The following is a 27298-nucleotide window of genomic DNA, read 5'->3' on the forward strand; positions in this document are numbered from 1 at the left end:
AGCCCCCATTATCTTGCCCCAATTTAACTGCAGGGCATTCATTTATTTAGATTTATCGGTTACCCATGTCCTGTTGACACAAGACACTATTTAACGCATGCATCCCACATACACTGCCCTATGGATCAGAGAAGATCACCCATAGATCACCCCATGGATCACAGAAGATAACCCCAGATCACCCTAAGGATCACCAATCACCCTAAGGATCACAGATTGCCCACAGATCACCCTCAGGATCACAGAGGATCACCACAGATCACAGACCACTCTATGGATCACAGGAGATCATCCCCAGATCACCCTGAAGATCATAGAATATCACCCTCAGATCACAGATCATCCTATGGATCACAGAACACCACCCCAGATTACCCTAAGGATCATAGAAGATCATCCTATGGATCACATATCACTCTATGGGTTGGTTGGTTGGTTGGTTGGTTGATTAATTGATTGATTGATTTAATTTGACTTCTCTGCCATCCAATCCTGAAGGATTCAGGGCAGCTGGATCACAGAAGATCACCCACCAGATCACCCTAAGGATCATAGATCATCCCCCAGATCACCCTAAGGACCATAGATCATAGATCATCCCCAGATCACCCTAAGGACCACAGATCACTCAATGGATCACAGAAGATCAGCCCCCCAGATCACCTTAAGTATCACAGAACATTCTATTTTTTCACAGAACATCACCACCACCCCATCACCCAAAGGATCATAAAAAATCACCCCCAGATCACAGCTCATCCTATGGATCACAGAAGATTCATAGGGTAACCCCCCTCCCAACAAGGACGCTCTTCTCCCACCCACCCACCCAAATTTTACTGGAGTGGCTTTCTAGAAAAGAAAGGGGGAAAACCCCCACTTTAAACTTTTATCAAAGCAGGCCTGGGGGGCGAAAGCAACTCCTCCATCCCCCAACCCTCTCTCCTCACGTAGGGGTCTCTCTGAATCCCCTCGCTCTCGGGGCGAGCCCCCTCCCCAACACCCTCGCCCTCTCAATGGGGGCCCTTGGGGGAAAGGGGGGGGGAGAAAGGCCAGCCACTTTCGTCATCTTTCCACCACCACCCCTCATAAATAATATGTTTTATTAAAAGCACTTTTCCCCCTCCAGGAGCTGGACGGGGAGAAGCGACCGGCCTTGAAGAGAGGGAGGAAGCGGAGGGAGGACCGGGCCGAAGCCAGCCCGGAGGGAGGGCGGGAGAAGAGCCACCAACGGCCCGAGAAGACTCTTCTCCGGCGGCCCCACCGAGCTCTCCGGCCGGTTCTTCCCTGATACCCTCCCGGTTCCCCTCACGCCTTCCCCGGCCACGGGCGGGAGGCTCGTCGGGCTGCTTTCCACCCGAGGCCCCGGCGCGGCCCGGCCAGGCTAGCGGGTTGTTTCCCCCCCCCCTCCCCCCGCCGGCGAGTTCTGACGGAACCCTGAGGCGATTCCGCCGCCGGACGCGTCTCGGGCACTTACAACAAGAAGCTCATGATGGCGGCGTCGGAGCGAGAGCGGCTGCCTCGGCGCGGCTCCCAATGGCAGGCGGCCGCGGCGGGCGAAAGAGGAGGAGGAGGTGGAGGAAGAGGAGGCGGAGGGAAGGCGGGCGGGCCTCCGCCGACCGGGGCCTCCTCCGCTGGCCGCGCCTCCCCTGGCAGGGCTGGGGCCCGCGAGCTCCCGCCCTAAGCAGGCAGGCCGGGGGGCCGCGATGGGAGTTGTAGTCCGACGCGGCCGATGGAGGGTTCCCGCCTCCCCTCATTTTTTAGTTCCTCTGGCTGCAGGTGCTATTCAACAGGTGCCTGCCTGCCTGCCTTCCATCTCTTTCTTATTATTATCTAGCTACTTACTTTTTACCTCTGTCTATCATGTGTCTATCATCTATTACCGTCTATTTACCTCTGTCTATTATCTATCTATCTATCTTCTATCTCAATCAATCATTTTATTTATCATTATCTACCTATCAGCCTCTATCATCCATCTATCATCTCTATCCTTTTTGTATTCATCCATCCATCCATCCATAAATGTCTGTCTGTCTATCATCTATTATCTCAATCAATCATTTTATTTATCATTATCTACCTATCAGCCTCTATCATCCATCTATCATCTCTATCCTTTTTTGTATTCATCCATCCATCCATCAATGTCTGTCTGTCTATCTATCTATCATCTATTATCTCAATCATTTTATTTATCATTATCTACCTATCAGCCTCTATCACCCATCTATCATCTCTATCTTTTTATGTATTCATCCATCCATCCATCAATGTCTGTCTGTCTGTCTATCTTCTATCTCAATCAATCATTTTATTTATCGTTATCTACCTATCAGCCTCTATCATCCATCTATCATCTCTATCTTTTTATGTATTCATCCATCCATCCATCCATCCATCCCTGTCTGTCTGTCTGTCTGTCATCTATCTATCTATCTATCTATCTATCTATCTATCTATCTATCTATCTATCTATCTATCTATCTGTAAACTGCACAAAAAGACCTGTATAAGAGTGAAAAAGAGGGACATGAAAATATTTACTGACCCCTCGCATCCTGGACATAAACTGTTTCAACTCCTACCCTCAAAACGTCGCTACAGAGCACTGCACACCAAGACAACTAGACACAAGGACAGTTTTTCCCCAAATGTCATTGCTGTGCGAAACAAATAATTCCCTCACCACTGTCAAACTATTCACTAGGGCTGCATTACTATTACTATTAGTATCATTGCTATCACCCATCTCCTCCCACTTATGACTGTAATTTGTTGCTTGTATCCTTACGATTTATATTGTTTCCTAGTATGATTTGATTGCTTATTTGTACCTTATGTCTATCATTAAGTGTTGTACCATATGATTCTTGACGAATGTATTTTTTCTTTTTATGTACACTGAGAGCATATGTACCATTGACAAATTCCTTGTGTGTCCAATCACACTTGGCCAATAAAGAATTCTAATCTAATCTATCTTCTACCTGTCTATCATTCATCTGTTACCTATCATCTCTATCTTTCTCTCATTATCTACCATCTCTGTCTCTATCTGTTCTATATCTTTATCTATGTCAATCTGTCATCTGGCTTTATTTTTGTAAATGAAATACAGTAAATATAAATGTATGTTTAAAAATAAATATGGTGAACGTACATTGTACTCCTTCCTTTTGCCCTCTCACAACAACAACCCGGTGAGGTGGGCTGAGAGAGAAGGACTAGTGCCCGCAATGTGATGACGTTCTGCTAGGTGGGCGGAGCCTCCTGCCGCTACTCCTACTGGTTCTGCCAAACCGGGCCGAACCGGTAGGACCCCACCAGTGGTCAGATGGTTTGTGTAATGTATTCCAACCTATGGCTTGCTTCAGATGATCTTCAGAGCCAAGTAAAGCACCTGTGTGGGGGGAGGAGAGTTATTTCATTGTGGACAACCACAGGTGATGCCCTCTTGACACCGCTAAGAATCCAGAACCCACTGACCTTCTCTAGACTCAACTGCTACTTTTAAGGATATACAGGACCCTTTGGAAAGAAAATACTCATGATCAACAGGTTGTTTACCTTACATAGATCAAATGTGTTTTTAATAGGAAAGTGAACACAAGAACAAGGGGACACAATCTGAAGTTAGTTGGGGGAAAGATCAAAAGCAACATGAGAAAATATTATTTTACTGAAAGAGTAGTAGATCCTTGGAACAAACTTCCAGCAGACGTGGTAGATAAATCCACAGTAACTGAATTTAAACATGCCTGGGATAAACATATATCCATCCTAAGATAAAATACAGAAAATAGTATAAGGGCAGACTAGATGGACCATGAGGTCTTTTTCTGCCGTCAGACTTCTATGTTCTATGTTTCTAATGGCAGCAGCATCTCAGATAGAAAGCCCCTACAGAGAGTGGTGAGGACAGCAGAGATTCTAGGAAGCTCACTTCATGTTATTCAGGATACTGATTGTAAGCACTATGTGCTTAGAGCTCAAAGCATCCTTAGGGACTCTGCACACCCACCTCACAGTCTGTTTCTGTTGCTCCCCTCAGAGAGGTTTCAAAGTATCTACCATATAGCAGGACTACCAGATTCTCTGAATAGATTTGACTCATGCCATCCATCTTGTTAGCTTGCAAGATTCGTTTTTCTCACCATGCACATATACACTGTGTTCTATATGTGGGTATATGCACATTTTATATATGTGTTATACTGTATATGTGAGTACTGTATATATATATGCAAAGCTGGCTGAGGAATTCTGGGAGTTGAAGTCCACAGGTCTTAAAGTTGACCAGGTTGGAGACCCAGGAATTCTGGGAGTTGAAGTCCACAAGCCTTAAAGTTGCCAAGGTTGGAGACCCAAGAATTCTGGGAGTTGAAGTCCACAAGCCTTAAAGTTGCCACGGTAGGAGACCCAGGAATTCTGGGAGTTGAAGTCCACATATCTTACAGTTGCCAAGATTGGAGACTCTCATGGTTCAAACGACCCCCTACACAGCAACCGCCCTAAATGACTGTTTTTAGATAATAGGGTGGGATAGTAGTAGTGAAGGCTCCCCGCGCAGGCGCACGGAGCAGCCACCCGAGCCCACGTGCCAGGGGAGGGCGGGGCCTCCGCTTCCCACCGCGCCTGCGCCGCCGGTACACTATTCTCTTCTTCACCCCCTCCTCTCTCTCTCTTCCCCCCCCCTCCCCTCCCCGGCGGAAGGCCCTGGCGCGTGCGCGTGCGCCGGAAGGCCTAGCTCGGCCGGGGGTGGTTGCCACGACGTCGACGAAGCCTCGCTCTCCCATGGCCGGGACTCGCTGGGTGCTGGGCGCGCTGCTCCGCGGCTGCGGCTGTCATTACAGCACTTGCCGCCACACCGGCGCGGCTTGCCTGCCGCCTTTGCGGCCTACCTCCTCCTCCACGTCGCCGGCGTCGCCGCCCCCTCAGGCCGGCGCTTTGGGCCTTTGGGGCCGCCGACGCCTCCTGCTCTTGCTCGGGGCAGCCACGCAGAGCCGCGGGGTCGCCAGCTCGGCCGGGCCGGTGCCCGGCTTCGGCCCTTGGCGGGGGTCCTTGCTCTCCCCGCCACTCGCGGGCCGATGCTACAGCCAGGTAGGCCGCGGAGGTCGCCGGTGTGTGTGTGTGTGTGGGCCGAACGTCTCCCTCGGGTCTTCCCCCCTCCCTTCTTTTGCACGCACTCCCTCGACTACAAAGCCCCTCATCCCCGGCCTCGGGTCTCCTGGAGCCCGCGCCGCTCCGGGTTGAAGGTCATGCGAGGGGCGTGCAATCTTGGCCTATTCGGACTCCCGGCTTCCCCGTCTCTTTGAAAGGAGGAAAAGGCTTCTGGCCGCGTTCTGGCCTTTGGGGGTCTCTCCCGGCTGGTTTCAATTTGAGGCTTTTCCTGAACGTTTCGTGACCAGACTAGGTAACAGCAGCAGCAGAAGGGGGAGTTCTTGTCCTGTCCCTCCTTACCTTAGAAAGGTCTATTTTCTTGTCATGTTCTTCTATAAATATCTATTTTCTTGTCCTACTCTCCTTACCCTACAAATGACTATTTTCTTGTCCTATTCTCCTTAGTTTATAAATATATATTTTCTTGTCCTATTCTCCCTAGTTTATAAATATATATTTTCTTGTCCTATTCTCCCTAGTTTATAAATATATATTTTCTTGGCCTACAAATGACTATTTTCTTGTCCTATTCTCCCTAGTTTATAAATATCTATTTTCTTGTCCTATTCTCCTTAGTTTATAAATATCTACGTATTTTCTTGTCCTATTATCTTTACCTTACATCTATTCTTATAAATGACTATTTTCTTGTCCGAATCTCCTTAACCTACATATGTCTATTTTCTTGTCCTATTCTCCTTACCTATCACCTTATAAATGTCTATTTTATTGTCTTATTTCTCCATATCTTTTTACTATTTTCTTGTCCTATTCTCCTTAGCCTCTAAATGTCTATTTTCTTGTCTTATTCTCCTTACCTTGTATCTATTCTTACCACCCTATAAATATCTATTTTCTTGTTCTAATCTCCTTATCTTACATCTATTAACACCTTATAAATGACTATTTTCTTGTCTTATTTCTCACCTTTTGACCATTTTCTTGTCCTAATCTCCTTAGTCTATAAATTCTGTTCTCCTTACTTTATATCTATTCTTATCACCCTATAAATATCTATTTTCTTGTCTTATTTCTCTTTCCCTATAAATGTCTATTTTCTTGTCTTATTTCTCCTTCCCTATAAATGTCTATTTTCTTGCCCTATTCTCCTAACCTTGTATCTATTCTTAACACCTTATAAATATATGTTTTCTTATTTCTCTTTTTGACTATTTTCTTGTCCTATTCTCCTTTATTTTATTTTATGTACGCTGAGAGCATATGCACCAAGACAAATTCCTTGTGTGTCCAATCACACTTGGCCAATAAAAATTCTATTCTATTCTATTCTATTCTATTCTTAGCCTTTAAATGTCTATTTTCTTGTCCTACTCTCCTTGCCTTATATCTATTCTTACCACCTTATAAATGGCTATATTCTTGCTTCATAAATGTCTATGTCCGTGTCCTATTCTCCTTACTTTACAAATGCCTATTTATAAGCTGAAGAGAAATAGAACAAGAAAATCCCGCCGATGATGTTACCTTGTGAACATTGAAACAAGCTTGGAGAGCAAATCGGTGCCAAAATCTAAAACAAGAGCTCCCAGTGTTTCCTATTATTTCAACATTGTATCCTTGTTCCAAGGACCATGTGGCCATCCCATGGCTGAGCAGATTCCTTTGGGTTGATCCCGCAAGGGGAGGGGTCTTGGGGAATTAGGACCACCCCCAGCAATCTCTTTGCAGAATAATTTAATAATAATAGACTGCAGCTGCGAGAGCAATCATGGGCTTTCCCAAATATGCCCATGTTACACCAACACTCCGCAGTCTGCATTGGTTGCCGATCAGTTTCCAGTCACAATTCAAAGTGTTGGTTATGACCTATAAAGCCCTTCATGGCACCGGACCAGATTATCTCAGGGACTGCCTTCTGTTGCACGAATCCCAGCGACCAGTTAGGTCCCACAGAGTGGATCTTCTCCGGGTCCTGTCAACTAAACAATGTTGCTTGGCGGGACCCAGGGGAAGAGCCTTCTCTGTGGCGGCCCCGGCCCTCTGGAACCAACTCCCCCCAGAGATTAGAATTGCCCCCACCCTCCTTGCCTTTCGTAAGCTACTTAAAATCCACCTCTGCCATCAGGCACGGGGGAATTGAGATCCTCTTTCCCCCTAGGCCTTTACAATTCTATGCATGGTATGTATGTATGTATGTTAGATTTTTATATTAATGGGTTTTTAATCATTTTTAGTATTAGATTACTACTGTACACTGTCTTATTATTGCTGTTAGCCGCCCCAAGTCTCCGGAGAGGGGCGGCATACAAATCCAATGAATAAATAAATAAATAAATTTGAGAGTGCAAAAAAATGGGAGAAGGGGAATAAAAGGAAACCTTCTCAGCCCCTCTTCTTGAAATGCTTCTGGAGATCCTGGCAGCTTTTAACTTCTCCAGCTTTGAGGGGGTTTTCCAGACTACTCTGAGCAGATGCTGAAGTTCATGTTTGTAGCACTTTTGGGGGGGGGGGTCTACCCCACTTTGGTAACTTGTGGCAAAATGGGTAACTCAAGCGCCCTTGTAACCTTCAGGAAACCTGTTGCTGTAGCTCAGTGGTTGTCAACCTTTCTAATGCCGTGACCCCTTAATACAGTTCCTCATGTTGCGCTGACCCCCCAAGCATAAGTCTAGCGCCAATTCTCCCAATAGAGCTTTAAGCTGATTGGCAGGAAGGTCAGAGGGACACCCCCACTGTAAACGCCTGATTGGCCGGATTGTAAAAATATTATAATAATAATAATAATAATAATAATAATAACAACAACAACAACAACAACAACAACAACAACTTATTGGATTTGTATGCCGCCCCTCTCCGTAGACTCGGGGTGGCTAACAACAATGATAAAAACAGCATGTGACAATCCAATAATAAAACAACTAAACTAAATATGCTCCGAGGCACCAGAATAGAAGCTTTTGTTCCTAACACCATGGGAAATTTGTCTTTTCCCATGGTCTTAGGCGATCTGTGTGAAACGGTCCCTCAACCCCCAAAGGGGTCCTGACCTCCAGGTTGAGAACCATTGCTGTAGCTTAAAACAACTATAGGGTTCTGCGATCTGCCTCTGGTTTCTCTCTCTGGCTCATCTTGGTAGGGTGACAATCTAATACAGTGTTCCCTTGATTTTCGCGGGGGATGTGTTCCGAGACCGGCCGCGAAAGTCGAATTTCCGTGAAGTAGAGATGCGGAAATAAATACACTATTTTTGGCTATGAACAGTATCACAAACCTTCCCTTAACACTTTAAACCCCCAAATTACAATTTCCCATTTCCTTAGCAACCATTTAGATTATTACTCACTGTGTTTATTTATTAAAGTTTATTTTGAAAAATATTTATTAAAGGCAGACGAAAGTTTGGCGATGACGTATGACGTCATCGGGCGGGAAAAACCGTGGCATAGGGAAAACCCCCGCAAAGTATTTTTTAATTAATATTTTTGAAAAAGTGTGGTATAGACTTTTCGCGAAGTTCAAACGCGTGAAAATCGAGGGAACACTATTCCTGAATACTGTTGATTTATGTATGTGTGTGTACGCATACCCCTATACACATACATACAAGAATATTAAGATGCATAATATAATTCTGCATTATTGACACACAAACAATTTTTGAATTTTAGGACCTGCCTGTAAAGAAATGTTTCAGTGCACGTTTGATATTTATTTATTATTTATTTATTTATTCGATTTTTATGCCGCCCTTCTCCTTAGACTCATTAAGATATCTCACTTAGATATCTCCTTAGACATCTCATTAAGTATCTGTTACATCTGTTTCTAAGGTGGGAGTTCTGGAAATAGATGTAGCTGTTTCAATGAGTCACAAACGGCTACTGCATTTCGCCCCCCCCTCCTGTGAGTTCTGAAATACTTCTTCCAATCAAATCCGTAATGTAGAATGCACAGGCATAATCTTCATTTCTGTGCATTGCAGATTATGTAAATGACTCAAATAGAGTCTCTACTCACAGTCGTTCATTATTATTATTATTATTATTATTATTATTATTATTATTATTATTATTATTATTAGATTTGTATGCCGCCCCTCTCCATAGACTCGGGGCGGCTCACAACAGTGATAAAAACAATACATGGTAACAAATCTAATAATTAAAATCTAAAATAAGAGTTTTACATTAAAAGGTCTAAAAAGAAAAAACCCCAATATATAAAATACATACATACACACAGTCATATCATGCACAAAACTACATAGGCAAGGGGGGGGGATGTCTCAGTTCCCCCAAGCCTGACGACAGAGGTGGGTTTTAAGGAGTTTACGAAAGGCAAGGAGGGTGGGGGCAGTCCTAATCTCTGGGGGGAGTTGATTCCAGGGGGACGGAGCCGCCACAGAGAAGGCTCTTCCCCTGGGTCCCGCCAGACGACATTGTTTAGTTGACGGGACCCGGAGAAGACCAACTGTGGGACTTTACGGAAACTGTAAATCGTGCAAAATGCAGCCACGCGAGCCATCATGGGCCTTCCTAGGCCTGCCCATATTTCTCCAACACTCAGTGGACCGCATTGGATGCCGATTGGTTTCCAGACACAACAAGTGTTGGTAATGATCTATAAAGCCGTACATGGCATTGGGCCAGATTACTTGCGGGACTGCCTTCTGCTATATGAGTCCTAGCAACTTGTTAGGTCCCACAGAGTCAGTCTTCTCCAGTTCCCGTCAACTAGACTATTATTATTATTATTATTATTATTATTATTATTATTATTATTATTATTATTATTATTATAATATTTGTATGCTGCCCCTCTCCATAGACTCGGGGCGGCTCACAACAGTAATAGTACAATATATAGCAAATCTAATAATTAAAAGTCATTAAAAACCGCTTATTAAAAAGAAACATGCACACAAACATACCATGCATAAACTGTATCGGCCCGGGGGAGATGTCTCAGTTCCCCCATGCCTGGCGGCAGAGGGGTTTTTTAAGAAGTTTACCAAAGGCAAGGAGGGTGGGGGCAGTTCTAATCTCCGGGGGGGGGGGAGCTGGTTCCAGAGGGAACCCATCGGCCAGATAATGTCATCTGGCAGGGCCTAGGGAAGAGCCTTCTCTGTGGCAGCTCCGACCCTCTGGAACGAACTCCCCCCGGAGATACGTACCGCTCCCTCCCTTCTGGTCTTTTGTAAAACTTTGAAGACCTACTCTGCTGGCGGGCATGGGGACCATGAGTTACGAGATTGTCCCCAGACGATATGTCTGATTAAATTGGATGAATGTGAATGTGTAAGAGGTTTTAGATTTTTACTAGCTTTGTATATGTCTTTTAAAATAATTAGATTTCTCATGTACGTTATGATTATTTACAATTTTGTACCGCTACCCTGAGTCGCTTCGAGAAGGGCGGCATAGAAATCTTATTAATAAACAGATAATAAATAAATAAATGTGCAGCAGTAGTGGCCAATCTTAAAGTGCTGACCAGAATTAATTGTGTATCTTTGTGATTACAGTGTTCCCTCGATTTTCGCGGGGGATGCGTTCTGAGACCGCCCGCAAAAGTCAAATTTCCACGAAGTAGAGATGCGGAAGTAAAAACACCATTTTTTACTATGGACAGTATCACAAGCCTTCCCTTAACACTTTAAAACCCTGAATTACCATTTCCCATTCCCTTAACAACCATTTACTCACCATTATTACTGGCACTCACCATTGAATAAGGCACTTAGTGATCCTGATATTTATAAACATAATTATTTATTAACAATAATTATTTTGTTTGTTATATATTTGCAAAAATTATTAGTTTTTGACGTAGGACGTCATCAGGCGGGAAAAAACGTGTTATAGGAAAAAACCCCGTGAAGTATTTTTAATTAATATTTTTTGAAAAACCGTGGTATAGGCTATTCGCGAAGTTTGAACCCGTGAAAATCGAGGGAAGACTGTAATTGCTAATAATAATCATGATCCTAAGAAAGGCAGCGGAACCTATCCTTTTGATACCGCTGAGATTTTTCAAGAGGTCGTGTGAGAATATTGAACTTCCGTGAAATTCCTCAAGAGGGAAAGATCTTGAGCTTTTCTGGGGGAAAAAAAAACTTCATCACTTTCCGGCTTTTGCAGCTTCCACGTGAATTATTATCATCTTGCCAGTCCCCAAAATACAGTTACAACCCCCCCCCCCCCCTGTCTCTCTGTGCAGGATCCAGAGTCTTCTTATCAAGAGGGATATCACTTCCCCCCCGAGTACGAAATCTCTGCAGAAGAAGCAGAGGAGCAGGCGGAGGTGCACCTGATTCGGGCCCAAGGTCTGCCCTATGACTGCAGTGAAGAAGATGTCCTCAACTTTTTTTCAGGTAACTTCCTTGTCCTAAGAAACCCAAAGGCCAGCCACTGAAGGTTACCACCTCTTGGGCATAAGGTCTATGTCAGGTACAGTGATCCCTCGAGTTTCGCGATCTCGATCTTTGCGAAACGCTATATCACGATTTTTAAAAAAACATTAATTAAAAAAAACCCCACTTCCGCGTTTGGCTTCAGGACTCAACTGGGAAGCGGCGCGGCTGTTTTAAAAGGTCGCAGCCGGCCTGGGGGGCTTCCCAGCACCCCCCCGAACCCCCAACCCGGGTTCGGGAGGGTGCTGGGAAGCCCCCCAGGCCGGCTGCGACCCTTTAAAACAGCCACGCCGCTTCCCAGCTGAGTCCTGAAGCCAAACGCCAAAGGCGAACTTCCGCGTTTGGCTTCAGGACTCATCTGGGAAGCGGCGCGGCTGTTTTAAAAGGTCGCAGCCGGCCTGGGGGGCTTCCCAGCACTCTCCCGAACCCGGGTGGCTGGGCAAGCAGCGAGGCGAACGGCGGGTGGCCGGGCGAAGGGCGGGGCGAGCGGCGGGCGGGCGGGTGCTGGGGGGGGCGGGGGCAGCCGACATTCAAAGCAATCTGTCGGCTTCCGCACTTTCGTCGCTCCCCACCTCCACCATCTGCGCATGCGCGGCCATGGAAAAAAAAGGGCACGCATGCGCAGATGGTGTTTTTACTTCCGCAACCCTACATCGCGAAAAAATCGATTATCGCGAGGGGTCTTGGAACGGAACCCTCGCGATAATCGAGGGATCACTGTACTTCATTGTGTTCTGCCCATCTTATGAGTTTCTCCTGACTTCTTGACTTGGGAACAATCAGATAAGATTTAATGGAATTTACGAGGGGTCAGGTTTATGCAGCTATGCAAGGATTCAAGTCTATTTCCCCACTTGACTCCTCCTTACTGTTTCATTGGAAGTTTCCCCCACAATTATCGAGTGACTTACAGCTGAAAGAGGCAGCACCGTGGAAGAAACCAAGGCCACAGCCAAGATTAAAGGGATATGTTGTTTAAAGGTTAGGACCTTTGTGGCTCTTAGTGCTTAATCCAATCCCAAGCTGACTCTTGAGATATTGGCGAGATTACAGACGTTTTGAGGCTGGGGCTGGGGAGGAATACCAAATGCAAAACATCCAACTACAGTGGTCCCTCTACTTAAGAACTTAATTCGTTCCGTGACCAGGTTCTTAAGTAGAAACGGTCTTAAGAAGAAACAATTTTTCCCATAGGAATCAATGTAAAAGCAAATAATGAGTGCAAACCCATTAGGAAAGAAATAAAAGCTCAGAATTTGGGTGGGAGGAGGAGGAGGAAGAAGAGGAGGAGGAGAGTCGCTGCCAAAGGAATAAAAAACCCCCATAACTTTAAGGCTTAAAAAAAAAGAGGGACTCTGAGGTGGCGAGGAGGAGCACACACCTCCAATACACCCGGCGTGAGGCTGCCTCCCATACACTGGCTGCTGCTGCTACCTGCTGCCTCTTCCTTCCCATGCTGAAGGGCTCCCTTCTCCTCTCGTTTGCTTGCCTTGTAGCCGGCGCCTTTCCTTCACTGTGGTGACTCCTCGGCTGCCCAGAGCGAAGGGAGCACTTCTTTTCTCTGGGCGCTGGCAGAGGTTTATTCCCTGTCCAAGCGCCCAGAGAAAGGAAAATGCTTCGTTCACTCTGGACTGCCAAAGCCTCCTTAAGCTCCACCAAAAGGCTCCTCTGGCAGCCCAGAAAAACCCAAGATGGCCAGGATTGAAGGGGGAATGGTAGGAAACTGGCCGGGCTTTCGTACCACTCTCAGATTTCCTGGGAAATTTTTCTGGGCTCGGGTTCTTAAGTAGAAAATGGTTCTTAAGAAGAGGCAAAAATATCTTGAACACCCGGTTCTTATCTGGAAAAGTTCTTAAGTAGAGGCGTTCTTAGGTAGAGGTACCACTGTACATCTCAGTTTATTCATCTTGTTTCGTGGGGGAAGAAAGTTGTCTTGTCGTCTTGTCATCGATCAATTTAGAAACATAGAAACATAGAAGACTGACGGCAGAAAAAGACCTCATGGTCCATCTAGTCTGCCCTTATACTATTTCCTGTGTTTTATCTTACAATGGATATATGTTTATCCCAGGCATGTTTACATTCAGTTACTGTGGATTTACCAACCACGTCTGCTGGAAGTTTGTTCCAAGGATCTACTACTCTTTCAGTGAAATAATATTTTCTCACGTTGCTTTTGATCTTTCCCCCAACTAACCTCAAATTGTGTCCCCTTGTTCTTGTGTTCACTTTCCTATTAAAAACACTTCCCTCCTGAACCTTATTTAACCCTTTAACATATTTAAATGTTAAATGTTTGCTAACTTTCTAGGCAGCAAGGTCCGAAACGGGGTGGAAGGCATCCATTTCCTCCTGTACCGAGACGGCAAGCGCAGAGGAGATGCGATAGTCGAACTTGAATCAGAACAGGATGTGATGAACGCTTTGAACAAACACCGGAAATACCTGGGCCAGCGCTATGTGGAAGGTACTTCCTATGAAACGATCCAAAAAACCCCCCCTTTGCCTGATCGGGTATCTGTTTCTAAATAAATTCACCAATTTTTCCTTTTTTTTGTTTGTTTTCTTGGACTTCTCTTCCCAACAGTTTTCGAAATACGTAATAAGGACGTTGATAATCTCATGAGGAGCCTGAAGTTCCGTTCGGCGCCTGTCAACAATGACGGGGTGGTACGACTGCGAGGCCTGCCCTATCGTTGCACGGAAGTGGATATAACGGAGTTCTTTTCAGGTGACGTGGCCTGGAGCCTCGATTCTCTCCTGTCTGTCTGTCTTTCTGTCTGTCTATGCATGTGCGCGCATTGGATTATGGAGTTGTCTTTGGATGATTTAAGATTTGGGAAGCATCTCATTAGAGGAATGACTGGATTTCTTGAATGAGCAAAAACAGCTTGCCTAAAGGAAATAATATTGTGGCTTGTTTAATACAAACACATTATACAAGTTTAATTGTATTTTTAATTTATTATTAAACACATTATACAGGTTTATACAAGTTTATTATTTATTTATTTATTGGATTTATATGCCGCCCCTCTCCGAAAACTCGGGGCGGCTAACAGCAATCGTAAACAGTGTACAATAATAATCCAATACTAAAAGCGAATTAAAAACCCCTTAATATAAAAAACCAAACATACATACAAACATACCATGCATACCATTGTAATGGCCTAGGGGGAAAAGGAATCTCAATTCCCCCATGCCTGGCGGCAGAGGTGGGTTTTAAGTAGCTTACGAAAAGCAAGGAGGGTGGGGGCAATTCTAATCTCTGGGGGGAAGTTGGTTCCAGAGGGCCGGGGCCGCCACAGAGAAGGCTCTTCCCCTGGGTCCCACCAAGCGGCATTGTTTAGTTGACGGGACCCGGAGAAGACCCACTCTGTGGGACCTAACTAGTCGCTGGGATTCATGCCGCAGAAGGCAGTCCCTGAGGTAATCTGGTCCGGTGCCATGAAGAGCTTAATACACAGAACAGTTTTTCCCCGAACACCATCACTCTACTAAACAAATAATTCCCTCAACACTGTCAGACTTTTTACTAAATCTGCACTTCTATTTCTATTAGTTTTTCTCATCATTCCTATCATCCTTTTCCTCCCACTTAGGACTGTATGACTGCAACTTGTTGCTTGTATCCTAAGATTTTTATTAAAATTTATTGTTTCTTCATTGCTTATTCTAGGACAATAATTAAGTGTTGTACCACATGATTCTTAACAAATGTATATTTTATTTTATGTACACTGAGAGCATATGCACCAAGACAAATTCCTTGTGTGTCCAATCACACTTGGCCAATAAAATTCTATTCTATTCTATTCTATTCTATTCTAATTGCAAGCAACCCTGTCTTGTTTTAAAGAAAACATAAGACTGACGAGTAAGGAAATAAGAGTAAAGAATCATATGTTAATGACGGTTGGTTGGTTCGTTGATTTAAAACAATAAATAATAAAAATTAACATAGGCTTGCACCCTAACATTTGTTTCAGACTCCACATTTGAAGGAAGATTTGATCACCCGGGGACGAAATAAAAATAAATTGACCTACAAGTGTTATATTTAAGATGGATTTGAATGTTGCACTGCGTGGCAGAGGGTCTGCCCATTTTATTTCTCTTACTCAGAAATTATCCCAGAGCGATAATATATTCACCTGCTGCAAAATGTCTTCTCTTTCAGGTCTGACTGTACAGGACATTGTGTTCGTCTTTGACCATGACGGGAGAAGGAAAACGGGAGAGGCGTTTGTACAGTTCGCCACGCCGGAAATGGCTAATAAGGCTTTGTCGAAGCATAAGGAAGAAATTGGGAACCGGTAGGAAAATAATGGAATGCGGGGCAACTTTTAAGAGGGGATGAGTGCTTGCACACCAGGCAAATGGTTTTTAGTTTTATTTTTAATAGGGGTTGGCTCTAGGGCAGTGATGTAAGAACCTAAGAAGAGCCCTGCTGAATCAGGCCAAAGCCCATCGAGTCCAGCATTCTGTGTCACACAGTGGCCCACCAATTGTCCATGGGGATCTTGAGCAGAAAGAGAAGGCAAGACCCTCCTTTTTCCCTGACCCCCAACAAATGGTACTCAAGGGAATCTTGTCTACCTCAACCAACATAGAGGCAGCACTTGGACATCCCTTTCAATAACCACCTATGATACACTTGGCATCCATGAATCTGTCTAATCCTGCCTTGAAGCTCTCCAGGCTGACAGCTGTCACAACGTCTTCTGGAGGGGAATTCCATAAACCAAGGACCCTCTGGGTGAAGAAATATTTCCCTTTATTTGTCCTCACTTTCTTACCTATGAGCTTTAGGAAATGCCCCCTTATCCTAGTATTGTGTGATAGAGAAAATAATTTATCTCTATCCACCTTTTCTGTCCTGTGCATGATTTTATACCATTCGATCAAGTCACCCCTTAAACGCCGTCTTTCAACGCTGAAGAGACCAAGGCGTTGCAACCTGGTTTCATAAGGGAGGGGCTACGAAAATGTCTAAAATTTTTGTTGCGTGCTCGAAAGTGGGAAACCCAGCCCCCATTTCCCTGGACATGTGCACGTGATACCCCTATGTTACCCCCACACTCTGTTTTGGGACTAGTAGGCCTCCCTGCAGCCTCCTGGAAGCAAAAACGGGCTGTGGAGGGTCCACGCTGCACCTCCCGTGCCCTGTTTTGGGCTTAGTAGGCCTTCCTGTACTTATGACCCATAATGCAATGCATGCACGTGAACCCTGCACATGCACAGTGGAGGCTCAAAAGTCAGCTAGTCAGTGGGAGACGTGCAGGCATGCACGATGGAGCAGTGCTGGGGTGACAGCTCGTGTTCCTGCATAGAAGACGCTGCATTCCACCTGTGGCACTCGTGCCATAGGTTCACCATCACAGCTCTAGAGCGGGCATGGTGTTTGGGGTTTTGTGTGTGTGAGTGTGTGCTGCATACTGAAAGTTTTGATGTTTAAACTGAGCTTTTGTATACAATGGTACCTCTACTTAAGAACTTAATTCGTTCTGTGACCAGGTTCTTAAGTAGAAAAGTTTGTAGGTAGAAGCAATCTTTCCCATAGGAATCAATGTAAAAGCAAGTAATGCGTGCAAACCCATTAGGAAAGAAATAAAAGCTCGGAATTTGGGTGGGAGGAGGAGGTGGAGGAAGAAGAGGAGGAGGAGAGTCGCTGCCGAAGGAAGAAAGTGAGGGGAGGGGAATCAAAACAATCCAAAACTTTAAGGCTTAAAAAAAAAAAGGAGGGACTGTGAAGGCAAACAGCCCTCCCCCAGTGGGCCGACCTCTAGGGAGGCACAGTATGCCATAATTGCCACATCAAAATGAAGCAACGGAGAAAGTTTTCTCTCAATGAGACGACCTCGAATGTATCAAGATCTCCCCTTTTATTGTATTTCACTTTTCCTGACATGTGGTACAGAATAACCAATTCGCGAACGCCACATATATTAATAATAATAATAATAATAATAATAATAATAATTTATTAGATTTGTATGCCGCCCCTCCCCCTACTACCATTCACTCATGCCCCATATAAGGCAATCTTCTCATGACTTCCCTATAGATAATTAACGGAAGCTCCATTCTTTGCCTTTTCCTGGATTGTGTGTTTACTGGTGATTAGCAAAGGAATGAGAGTTAAGGCATATATTTCCTTATATGGAAGTTAGCTATAGGTTTTCTTCATGCTGTATATCAAGTTAATTATTTTCCCTGTGGTCCTGGATTCTGCAGGATGCTTACTCAGCCTGGACTTTGCTGCCCCTTCATAGAGGAAGAATTAAGGTTTTATACAGCACCCATTTGGGCTAAAACATCACTCTTCAGCAATATTCCATTCCAAATTTCAGTGCCTATAAACCTATGATTACAACAGGACTGAGGCAGCGAGGAGGAGCACGTGCCTCCCATACACCCGGCGCCAGGCTGCCTCCCATACACTGCGCCAGGGAGAGAAACCCAGGGGGAATGGCAGGAAACTGGCCGGGCCTTCATGCCGCTCTCAAATTTCCTGGGGAATTTTTCTAGGCTTGGGTTCTTAAGTAGAAAATGGTTCTTAACAAGACGCAAAAAAATCTTCAACACCCGGTTCTTATCTAGAAAAGTTCTTAAGTAGAGGCGTTCTTAAGTAGAGGTACCACTGTATCTAAAAAACTGCTTTGATGATCATCATGGCCTAACTGGGCCATATAAATCCAATTAATAAAATAAAATAAATAAATAAACTCTTTCCCTTCAAAAAAACCCTTTCTAGCTACATAGAAATATTCCCGAGCCAGAAAAGTGCAATTCGGACACATAACGACTTTTACCGATATAAGAAGATGATGGTGACTGCAGCGCCGAAACCGTCTTCTGAAAACATTTTTGAAGAAAGCAAGTTGAGCGAGGTCTCGAAGCCCAGCCCGGTGTATGAAAATGAAAGCAGAAGCAGTGAGCATGGTCCGTATTTACATAGAAACAGAAACGTAGAAGACTGACGGCAGAAAAAGACCTCATGGTCCATCTAGTCTGCCCGTATACTATTTCCTGTATTTAATCTTACAATGGATATATGTTTATCCCAGGCATGTTTAAATTCAGTTACTGTGGATTTACCAACCACGTCTCTGGAAGTTTGTTCCAAGGATCTACTACTCTTTTAGTGAAATAATATTTTCTCACGTTGCTTTTGATCTTTCCCCCAACTAACTTCAGATTGTGTCCCCTTGTTCTTGTGTTCACTTTCCTATTAAAAACACTTCCCTCCTGAACCTTATTTAACCCTTTAACATATTTAAATGTTTCGATCATGTCCCCCCTTTTCCTTCTGTCCTCCAGACTCTACAGATTGGGTTCATTAAGTCTTTCCTGATACGTTTTATGCTTACGACCTTCCACCATTCTTGGAGCCCGTCTTTGGACCTTTTCAATTTTGTCAATATCTTTTTGTAGGTTAAATATGTTAAAGGGTTAAATAAGGTCCAGGAGGGGAGTGTTTTTAATAGGAAAGTGAACACAAGAACAAGGGGACAAAATCTGAAGTTAGTTGGGGGAAAGATCAAAAGCAACATGAGAAAATATTATTTTACTGAAAGAGTAGTAGATCTTTGGAACAAACTTCTAGCAGACGTGGTAGATAAATCCACAGTAACTGAATTTAAACATTGCCTGGGATAAACATATATCCATCCTAAGATAAAATACAGGAAATAGTATAAGGGCAGACTAGATGGATCATGAGGTCTTTTTCTGCCGTCAGTCTTCTATGTTTCTATGTTTGTATTTCCGTTTTTAATCTTGTACGCCCGCCCTGAGTCCGTCTGCTTATAAATTTAAATAGTAAATAAATATGCATTGCAAATATTTCTTCTGCTTTTCTTGATCCCACAGAGGCTTATAAGCAAGCGTTTGAAAAGCCCCAGGAGGTGGCTGAATCGGGAAACTTCTCCGCCCCTTACTTCGTTCACCTGAGAGGAATGCCTTTTCAAGCAACAGCGCAAGATATCATCCAGGTATGTTATTTATTTATTTATTAGATTTGTATGCCGCCCCTCTCAGCAGACTCGGAGCGGCTAACAACAGTAAAAAGACAACATAAACAAATCTAATATTTAAAAAAATCTAAAAACCCCAATTTAAGAGATCAGTCATACATATAGTCATCCCGTGCATAAATTTTATAAGCCTAGGGGAAGGGAATATTTCAATTCCCCCATGCCTGACGACAGAGGTGGGTTTTTAAGAGCTTACAAAAGGCAAGGAGGGTGGGGGCAACTCTGATATCTGGGGGGAGTTGGTTCCATAAGGTCGGGGCCGCCACGAAGAAGGCTCTTCCCCTGGGTCCCGCCAAACGACATTGTTTAGTCAACGGGACCCGGAGAAGGCCAACTCTGTGGGACCTAACTGGTTGCTGGGATTCGTGCGGCAGAAGGCGGTCCCGGAGATATTCTGGTCCGATGCCATGAAGGGCTTTATAGGTCATAACCAACACTTTGAATTGTGACCGGAAACCGATCGGCAACCAATGCAGACTGTGGAGTGTTGGAGTAACATGGGCATATTTAGGAAGGCCCATGATAGCTCTCGCATTCTGCACGAACTGAAGTTTCCGAACACTTTTCAAAGGTAGCCCCATGTAGAGAGTGTTACAGTAGTCGAGCCTCGAGGTGATGAGGGCATGAGTGACTGTGAGCAGTGAGTCCCGGTCCAAATAGGGCCGCAACAGGCGAAATGTTGGGTGGCGAGGGTATGTGTGAGTGTAAGGCTGTTTCAAACAACCTTGAGTATGGTTAGAAAAAGGCCTGTCTCCAGCCTGGATTGCGAACATCCTAACTCGGTCCCTGAAATTTGCAAACAGATTGGATTTAACACGAAACTAGTTAAACCTAGTCAAGGCTAAGATGCTGAGTTTCTTGATCGAAAGGTTGAAATCCTTCCGGTTACTTGTCCCAGTTTCTGCAATCTAGCATAAGAACATGAGAAGAGCCATGCTGAATTGGGCCAAAACCCATCGAGTCCAGCATTCTGTGTCCCACAGTGGCCCACCAATTGTCCATGGGGATCTTGAGCAGAAAGAGAAGGCAAGACCCTCCCTTTCCCTTGACCCCCAACAAATGGGACCCAAGAGAACCCTGCCTGCCTCAACCAACATAGAGGCGGCACATGGACATCCGTTTCAATAACCACCGATACACTTGGCATCCATGAATCTGTCTAATCCTGCCTTGAAGCTATCCAGGCTGACAGCTGTCACGACCTCTTCTGGAAGGGAATTCCATCAACCAAAGACCCTCTGGGTGAAGAAATATTCCCCTTTATTTGTCCTCACTTTCTTACCTATGAGCTTTAGGGAGTGTGCCCCCTCGTCCTAGTATTGTATGATAGAGAAAATAATTTTTCCCTATCCACCTTTTCTATCCCATGCATGATTTTATACATTTCGATCAAGTCACCTCTTAAATGCGGTCTTTCAAGTCTGAAGAAACATAGAAGATTGACGGCAGAAAAAGACCTCCTGGTCCATTCAATCTGCCCTTATACTATTTCCTGTAATTTATTGATTGATTGATTGATTGATTGATTGATTGATTGATTGGATTTGTATGCCGCCCCTCTCCGGAGACTCGTGGCTAACAACAGTAATAAAACAATGTACAATAATAATCCAATAAATACTAAAAATGATTAAAAAACCCATTAATATAAAAAACCAAACATACAGACATACCACACATGAAATTGTAAAGGCCCAGGGGGAAAGAGCATCTCAATTCCCCCATGCCTGGCGGCAGAGGTGGGTTTTAAGGAGCTTACGGTGGATCTATGTGTATCTCAGGCATGTTTAAATTCAGTGACTGTGGATTTACCAACCACGTCTGCTGGAAATTTGTTCCAAGCATCTACTACTCTGTCCGTAAAATAATATTTTCTCACGTTGCTTCTGACGTTTCCCCCAACTAACCTCAGATTGTGCCCCCTTGTTCTTGTACTTTCCTATTAAAATCACTTCCCTCCTGAACCTTATTTAACCCTTTGACATATTTAAATGATGTTTCGATCCTGTCCCCCCTTTTCCTTCTGTCCTCCAGACTATACAGATGGAGTTCATTAAGTCTTTCCTGATACGTTTTATGCTTAAGACCTTCCACCATTCTTGTAGCCCGTCTTTGGACCCCTTCAATTTTGTCAATACCTTTTTGTAGGTGAGGTTGAGACCAAGATGTTGCAACTTGGTTTCATAAGGGAGGTGCTCCATTTCCTTGATCATTTTTGTATGATCAAAAGCACATGAAAAATGCATGTTAGAAAAATAGGGGCCACTTTGGTGGGAAGGTAACATGTTCCATGCGCTTTCGGCGTTTAGTCATGCTGGCCACATGACCACAGAGATGTCTTTGGACAACGCTGGCTCTTTGCCTTAGAAACGGAGATGAGCATGAGTTTGTATTAATCTCAAGTTTCTAAACTGCTGATATCATTTGACGATCAGATCAATCAAACTCTGACTTGTCACCCTCCTGGTTTTTTTGTTCTCTCCCTCTTTCTAAAGTTCTTTGCTCCTTTAAAGCCTGTGAGGATCACAATGGAATATAATTCGTGTGGCCACGCAACCGGGGAAGCAGATGTACACTTTGAAACGCACACAGACGCCGTTGCGGCCATGGGCAAGAACAACTTTCAAGTCCGTGAGTACCTCTTGTGACTTTTTCACAGGTTTGTGGGCTTCCAACAGCAGTTATTATTTATTTATTGGATTTATATGCTGCCCCCTCCAAGTTATTTTTTATTTTATTTTATTTATTTATTTCATTCATTCATTCATTCAATTTATTTGACTTGTATGCCGCCCTTCTCCGAAGACTCGGGGCGGCTCAGAGTGTACAATATAAAACAATGTGTACACAAGTCTAATTAATTAAAACTATAGGCTAAGATCCCACTATATTAAGAACAGTCAACCAACTCAGTTTCTGGTCACAATTCAAAGTGTTGGTTATGACCTATAAAGCCCTTCATGGCACCGGACCAGAATATCTTCGGGACCGCCTCCTGCCGCACGAATCCCAGTGACTGGTTAGGTCCCACAGAGTCGGCCTTCTTCGGGTCCCGTCGACTAAACAATGTCGTCTGGCGGGACCCATGGGAAGAGCCTTCTCTGTGGGGGCTCCGACCCTCTGGAACCAGCTCCCACCTGGGATTAGGATTGCCCCCACCCTCCCTGCCTTTCGTAAACTCCTTAAGACCCACCTCTGTCGTCAAGCATGGGGGAACTAAAACATCTCCCCTTTGCTCATGTTGTTTTGCCGTCTGATGGATTGACTGTGTGTCTGTTTTTTATATATATTGGGATTGTTTTATGAATTTTTTTAAAAATTTAAAATTGTAATTAGATTGGTGGGAATTGGATTTGTGACTATGTACTGTTTTTATTATTGTTGTGAGCCGCCCCGAGTTTCCGGAGAGGGGCGGCATATAAATCCAATAAATCTAATCTAATCTAATCAGTCACAACCACATATTACATTTGGTAGTGGGGGGGGGGGGAGCTTGATCTAATTGCCCCATAAGTCGCTCTGAGTCCTCGGAGAGGGACGGCATACAAATCTAAATAATAATAATAATAATAATAATAATAATAATAATAATAATAATAATAATAATGAGTCTTAAGACTCTTGCGAAAGGCGACGAGGGTGGGGGCAATGCGAATCTCTGGAGGGAGCTGATTCTAAAGGGCCGGGGCTGCCACAGAGAAGGCTCTTCCCCTAGGCCCCGCCAGACCACATTGTCTAGTTGACGGGACCTGGAGAAGGCCAATGTGGTGGGACCTAACCGGCCGCTGGGATTTATGCTGCAGAAGGCGGTCCCGTAAGTAATCTGGTCCGATCCCATGTAGGGCTTTATAGGTCATCACCAACACTTTAAATTGTGTCCGGAAACCAATCGGTAACCACTTGTCTTGCTTAGCAGTGGAACTTCGGACTGAATTCCGCTCGTAAATTGGCCCCAATTTACTAAAAGTTCAACATTAAATTGGCACCCATTTAGAGTTGACCTTTAATCGGTCAGATTCTTGTATGTTGTCTTGCTGCAGCCTTACGAATGGTCCTGATTCTTTGTGCCTGACATTGAACCTTCTTTTATTTTGCAGAGCATAGTTATATTGAATTATTTCTGAATTCATCATCAAGCAGAAAATAAGAGCAGCCTACATAGCGGTATTATTTCCCAAAGTTTAGGTGAGTTTGTTTGCAAATTTGTGGTAAAGACATGTGTGGATCGTTGAGGAATATCTGGATTTGGGGGCAGTTAGGGTTTTTGTCAAACCAGCACAGATATCTTTGGGAAGAGCCATGGCTGAAGAAGTGGATGTTGGCTGAAATGATAAAATTGACTATTTTGATTAAAGAATACAAATGCTGGACTAAGTAATGTGATCATATAAGCTTGGATTCTCTTGGTTTAGTTTGTTAAGAGGGGTTTATAAATATGCTTGAAGTTAAGATTAAAAGTCATGAAATATAGTAACAGGATGATCAAATATACTGCTCAAAAAATAAAGGGAACATTCAAGGAACACATCCTAGATCTGAATGACTGAAATATTCTTATTGAATATTTTATTTGCACAACTGTTCCATTTGTGCAACAGCATGTGAAATTGACTGTCAATCAGTGTTGGCTCCTTAGTGGACAGTTTGATTTAACAGAAGTTTGATTTACTTGAAGTTATATTCTGTTTTTTAAGTGTTCCCTTTATTTTTTTGAGCAGTGTATAGTAAGGTAAATGGGGTTGATTGCATTAAGCAAATTGATTTTATAAAATTTGATTTATTATTTCTGGTTTTGGTTTAATTTCCTAGGAGGGATTTAATGAAATATAAAGGATTACAATAAGCAAACATATAAGGTTGTACTTATTTAGATTTGTTTTTTGATTTTTTAAAAATACTTATTGATATTGATAAAATTGAATGGGTCCAAAGATGGGCTACAAAAATGGTGGAAGGTCTTAAGCATAGAACATATCAGGAAAGACTTCATGAACTCAATCTGTATAGACTGGAGGACAGAAGGGAAAGGGGGGGGGGGCATGATCAAAACACTTAAATATGTTAAATGGTTAAATAAGGTTCAGGAGAGAAGTGTTTTTAATAGGAAAGTGAACACAAGAACAAGGGGGCACAATCTGAGGTTAGGAAAGATTAGAAGTAATGTGAGAAAATATTGTTTTACTGAAAGTGTAGTAGATGCTTGGAACAAACTTCCAGCAGACCTGATTGGTAAATCCACAGTAACTGAATTTAAACATGCCTGAGATAAATATATCCATCCTAAGATAAAATACAGGAAATAGTATAAGGGCAGACTGGATGGACCATGAGGTCTTTTTCTGCCGTCAATCTTCTATGTTTCTACTTATTAACAGACAAAATAGGGTTTCATAAAGGTTTTTTAGTCTTTTTGTGGAATGCTTAGATTTTTAACTTCTTAAAGATATTGTTTTTATTAATATTTAAAGGGATATCAATGGTGAATTTAATTAGAGGATAATTTGGACCGATGTGGGTGACAAAATTAGAAAGAATTGGAGTATGGGCGTGTGATTTAATACCAAAATTGAATAGATGGGATTAAAAAAAATGTATCTGGATTATAGAACATTTACTAATTCGAGACTATTTTATTGTAATAAGAATAGAAGGTATATTATTTTTGTATCTTGTTATGTGGAGAGGATTTAAAAAAAATTACCAAAAAAAATATACAAATGCTTTTGTCTCCACGGGAAACAAAATTACCTCCTTATCCTAAGGTCGGGAAACAGGCCAGTGTTAATCTCTGTTCATTTGCTTCTGTTCTCTTTCTCAACAGATAAACTAAGATGCTTTTCATCTGCACGTTTCCAGAGCTGGACTATTAACTCCCGTCACCCCCGAATTGCCTTTCAAAGAAACTCCAGCGGCTGTGTCTGAAATCCTTACAAATCGGTTGTGCAGGCTCTTGTTTTACGTAAAACCAACATTAAAGTTGAACTCTACTTACATTTTGCTACAGTACATTTCCTGGTTGGTTGGGAAACCCAGCTAAGAAAGGTCCATCAAGCAGCTTTGGTTTGTCCATTCTGACCATCGCTGGTGCAGATGGAAATCGCCTTTTATTTCAGAACATCTGGCTAACAAAGCCAGCTCGGTCATTAAACGGTGAGTGGGTCCGGTCATCCTCCCAAGAGAGACAGAGAGAGAATGCAGGCAATGGTAGCTATGTACCTGCTCAGCTCTGGTACATTTTTGGATATGAAGGATGTTTGCATGAAACATAGTGTGAGGGCTTTGAGATAGGAACATGAAGGAAATGCTAACTAGACACCATATGGAACTATACGGACAGGTGTCAAACTGGACACATCGTGTGGCCGTCATGTGACATTTTGTGACTCCCATTCGCGGAGCTGGGGTGGGCGTGGCCTGCGTGTGGCGCATCTGGCCCGCGGGCCGCCAAGTTTGACACCCCTGAACTGTACGCATGAAAGAATGTGCTTATGAAAGTATCTTCTAGTCTTTGAAGACCTGTGGACTTCAACTCCCAGAATTCCCTAGCCAGTCATCATGGCTGGGGAATTCTGGGAGTTGAAGTCCAAATTTGACATTCACCAAAGTTTGGACACCCGTTCTATATTGTAATAGGATTAAGAAGCTGATTTATATGCTAAGCTTTTGTAGGCAAGTTTGGCCTCCTAGAATCTTCTAGTGGTTGCAATAAAACACTACTCATCTTGAAAAGTCTTGAATATTCCTGGTCAGTAGGAATATTTCCTTTGCCACCCTTGAACTTCCACATTTAGCTTTCACGCTCCAGATCGTTTAGGTTGAAGCAAGGGACCTTCCACATTAGCAGGTAAGGTACAGAGAGATGGGGCGAAGCCCAGGTGACCACTAATGAACGGTTTTCTTCCTAGGTTTTGATAAGATTGCAGTGGTGGAATACCGGGAGTGACACAATAGCAGAAGGGACTGGACAGAAACTTGATTGCTTAGGTTCCCCTGGCAACAGCTGAAAAAATAGGAACTCAACGTGGATATGGGGAGCTCTCCCCCAATCATCCCAATTTTGCTTTGTGTGAGTTTGTTAGCAAAATTACATTTATTAGCAAAATTAAAAAAGGGCAACTAGTATGATCAAGGAAATGGAGCACTCTCCCTTATGAAACCAGGCTGCAACACCTTGGTCTCTTCAGCCTTGAGAGATGGCGTTTAAGAGGTGACTTGATCGAAGTGTATAAAATCATGCATGGGATAGAAAAGGTGGACAGAGAAAAGTTATTTTCTCTATCACACAATACTAGGAGTAGGGAGCCCTCCCTAAAGCTCATAGGTAAGAAAGTGAGGACAAATAAAGGGAAATATTTCTTCACCAAGAGCAGGGGTGAGCAATTAATTTTGCCAGGGGGCCGCATGAGAAATTGGGATGTTTTAGAGGGCCGGATTAATATAATTAACTCAGTTCTGTATATTATTGGGTAGAACTGAGTTAATTATATTATAATTATAAATTATATATATTATATATATATCATTATATATTATAATTATACTATAATTATAAATTAATTGCCCACCCCTTCCTTTCTTCCTCCCTCCCTCCCTCCATTTCTCCTTCCTTCTCCAGATGGAGAGAAGCTTCTGTCTCTCTGATTTTCTCTGCATTTTATTTCTGCTTTTGGGCAGTTCTTTACTTCTCTTTTCAAATATTCCTTTCTTCAACTGACCT

At 43.5% G+C, this 27298-nt stretch overlaps 2 protein-coding genes across 3 annotated transcripts in view; one reads left to right on the forward strand and one right to left on the reverse strand.

Moving 5' to 3' along the window:
- MOB1B (MOB kinase activator 1B) overlaps nucleotides 1-1674 on the reverse strand; it is a 40662-nt gene extending 38988 nt beyond the window's left edge. Inside the window, exon 1 of the mRNA XM_070756881.1 lies at nucleotides 1478-1674. Within this exon, the coding sequence (XP_070612982.1) occupies nucleotides 1478-1491 (14 nt within the window). The 5' untranslated portion in view covers nucleotides 1492-1674. The remainder of the gene's footprint in view (nucleotides 1-1477) is intronic.
- A 2870-nt stretch (nucleotides 1675-4544) lies between these two features.
- Nucleotides 4545-25572, forward strand: GRSF1 (G-rich RNA sequence binding factor 1). Of its 2 annotated transcripts, none has more exons than XM_070756882.1 (10): nucleotides 4545-5103; nucleotides 11347-11500; nucleotides 13851-14006; nucleotides 14127-14270; nucleotides 15723-15858; nucleotides 18300-18487; nucleotides 19418-19539; nucleotides 22077-22212; nucleotides 23679-23766; nucleotides 25403-25572. In XM_070756882.1, exons 1-9 carry the CDS (start codon nucleotides 4798-4800, stop codon nucleotides 23726-23728), a joined length of 1392 nt encoding a protein of 463 aa, XP_070612983.1. In that variant the 5' UTR covers nucleotides 4545-4797; the 3' UTR covers nucleotides 23729-23766; nucleotides 25403-25572. The 2 variants fall into 2 exon arrangements, with proteins under 2 accessions (XP_070612983.1, XP_070612984.1); XM_070756883.1 differs by having other exon boundaries at nucleotides 4708-5103; nucleotides 18300-18478.
- Nucleotides 25573-27298: the final 1726 nt, after the last annotated feature.

The sequence above is a fragment of the Erythrolamprus reginae genome, chromosome 7 (genome assembly GCF_031021105.1).
Source record: "Erythrolamprus reginae isolate rEryReg1 chromosome 7, rEryReg1.hap1, whole genome shotgun sequence".
In the NCBI taxonomy this organism is placed as follows: Eukaryota; Metazoa; Chordata; class Lepidosauria; order Squamata; family Dipsadidae; genus Erythrolamprus; species Erythrolamprus reginae.

Bases quoted from the DNA above. Each gene is read 5' to 3' on its own strand.
- GRSF1 (XM_070756882.1), top strand. From the start codon at position 4,798: ATGGCCGGGACTCGCTGGGTGCTGGGCGCGCTGCTCCGCGGCTGCGGC. The intron at 11,501-13,850 runs GTAACTTCCTTG...CTAACTTTCTAG, and splicing joins TGTCCTCAACTTTTTTTCAG to GCAGCAAGGTCCGAAACGGG. The intron at 14,007-14,126 runs GTACTTCCTATG...TCTTCCCAACAG, and splicing joins GGGCCAGCGCTATGTGGAAG to TTTTCGAAATACGTAATAAG.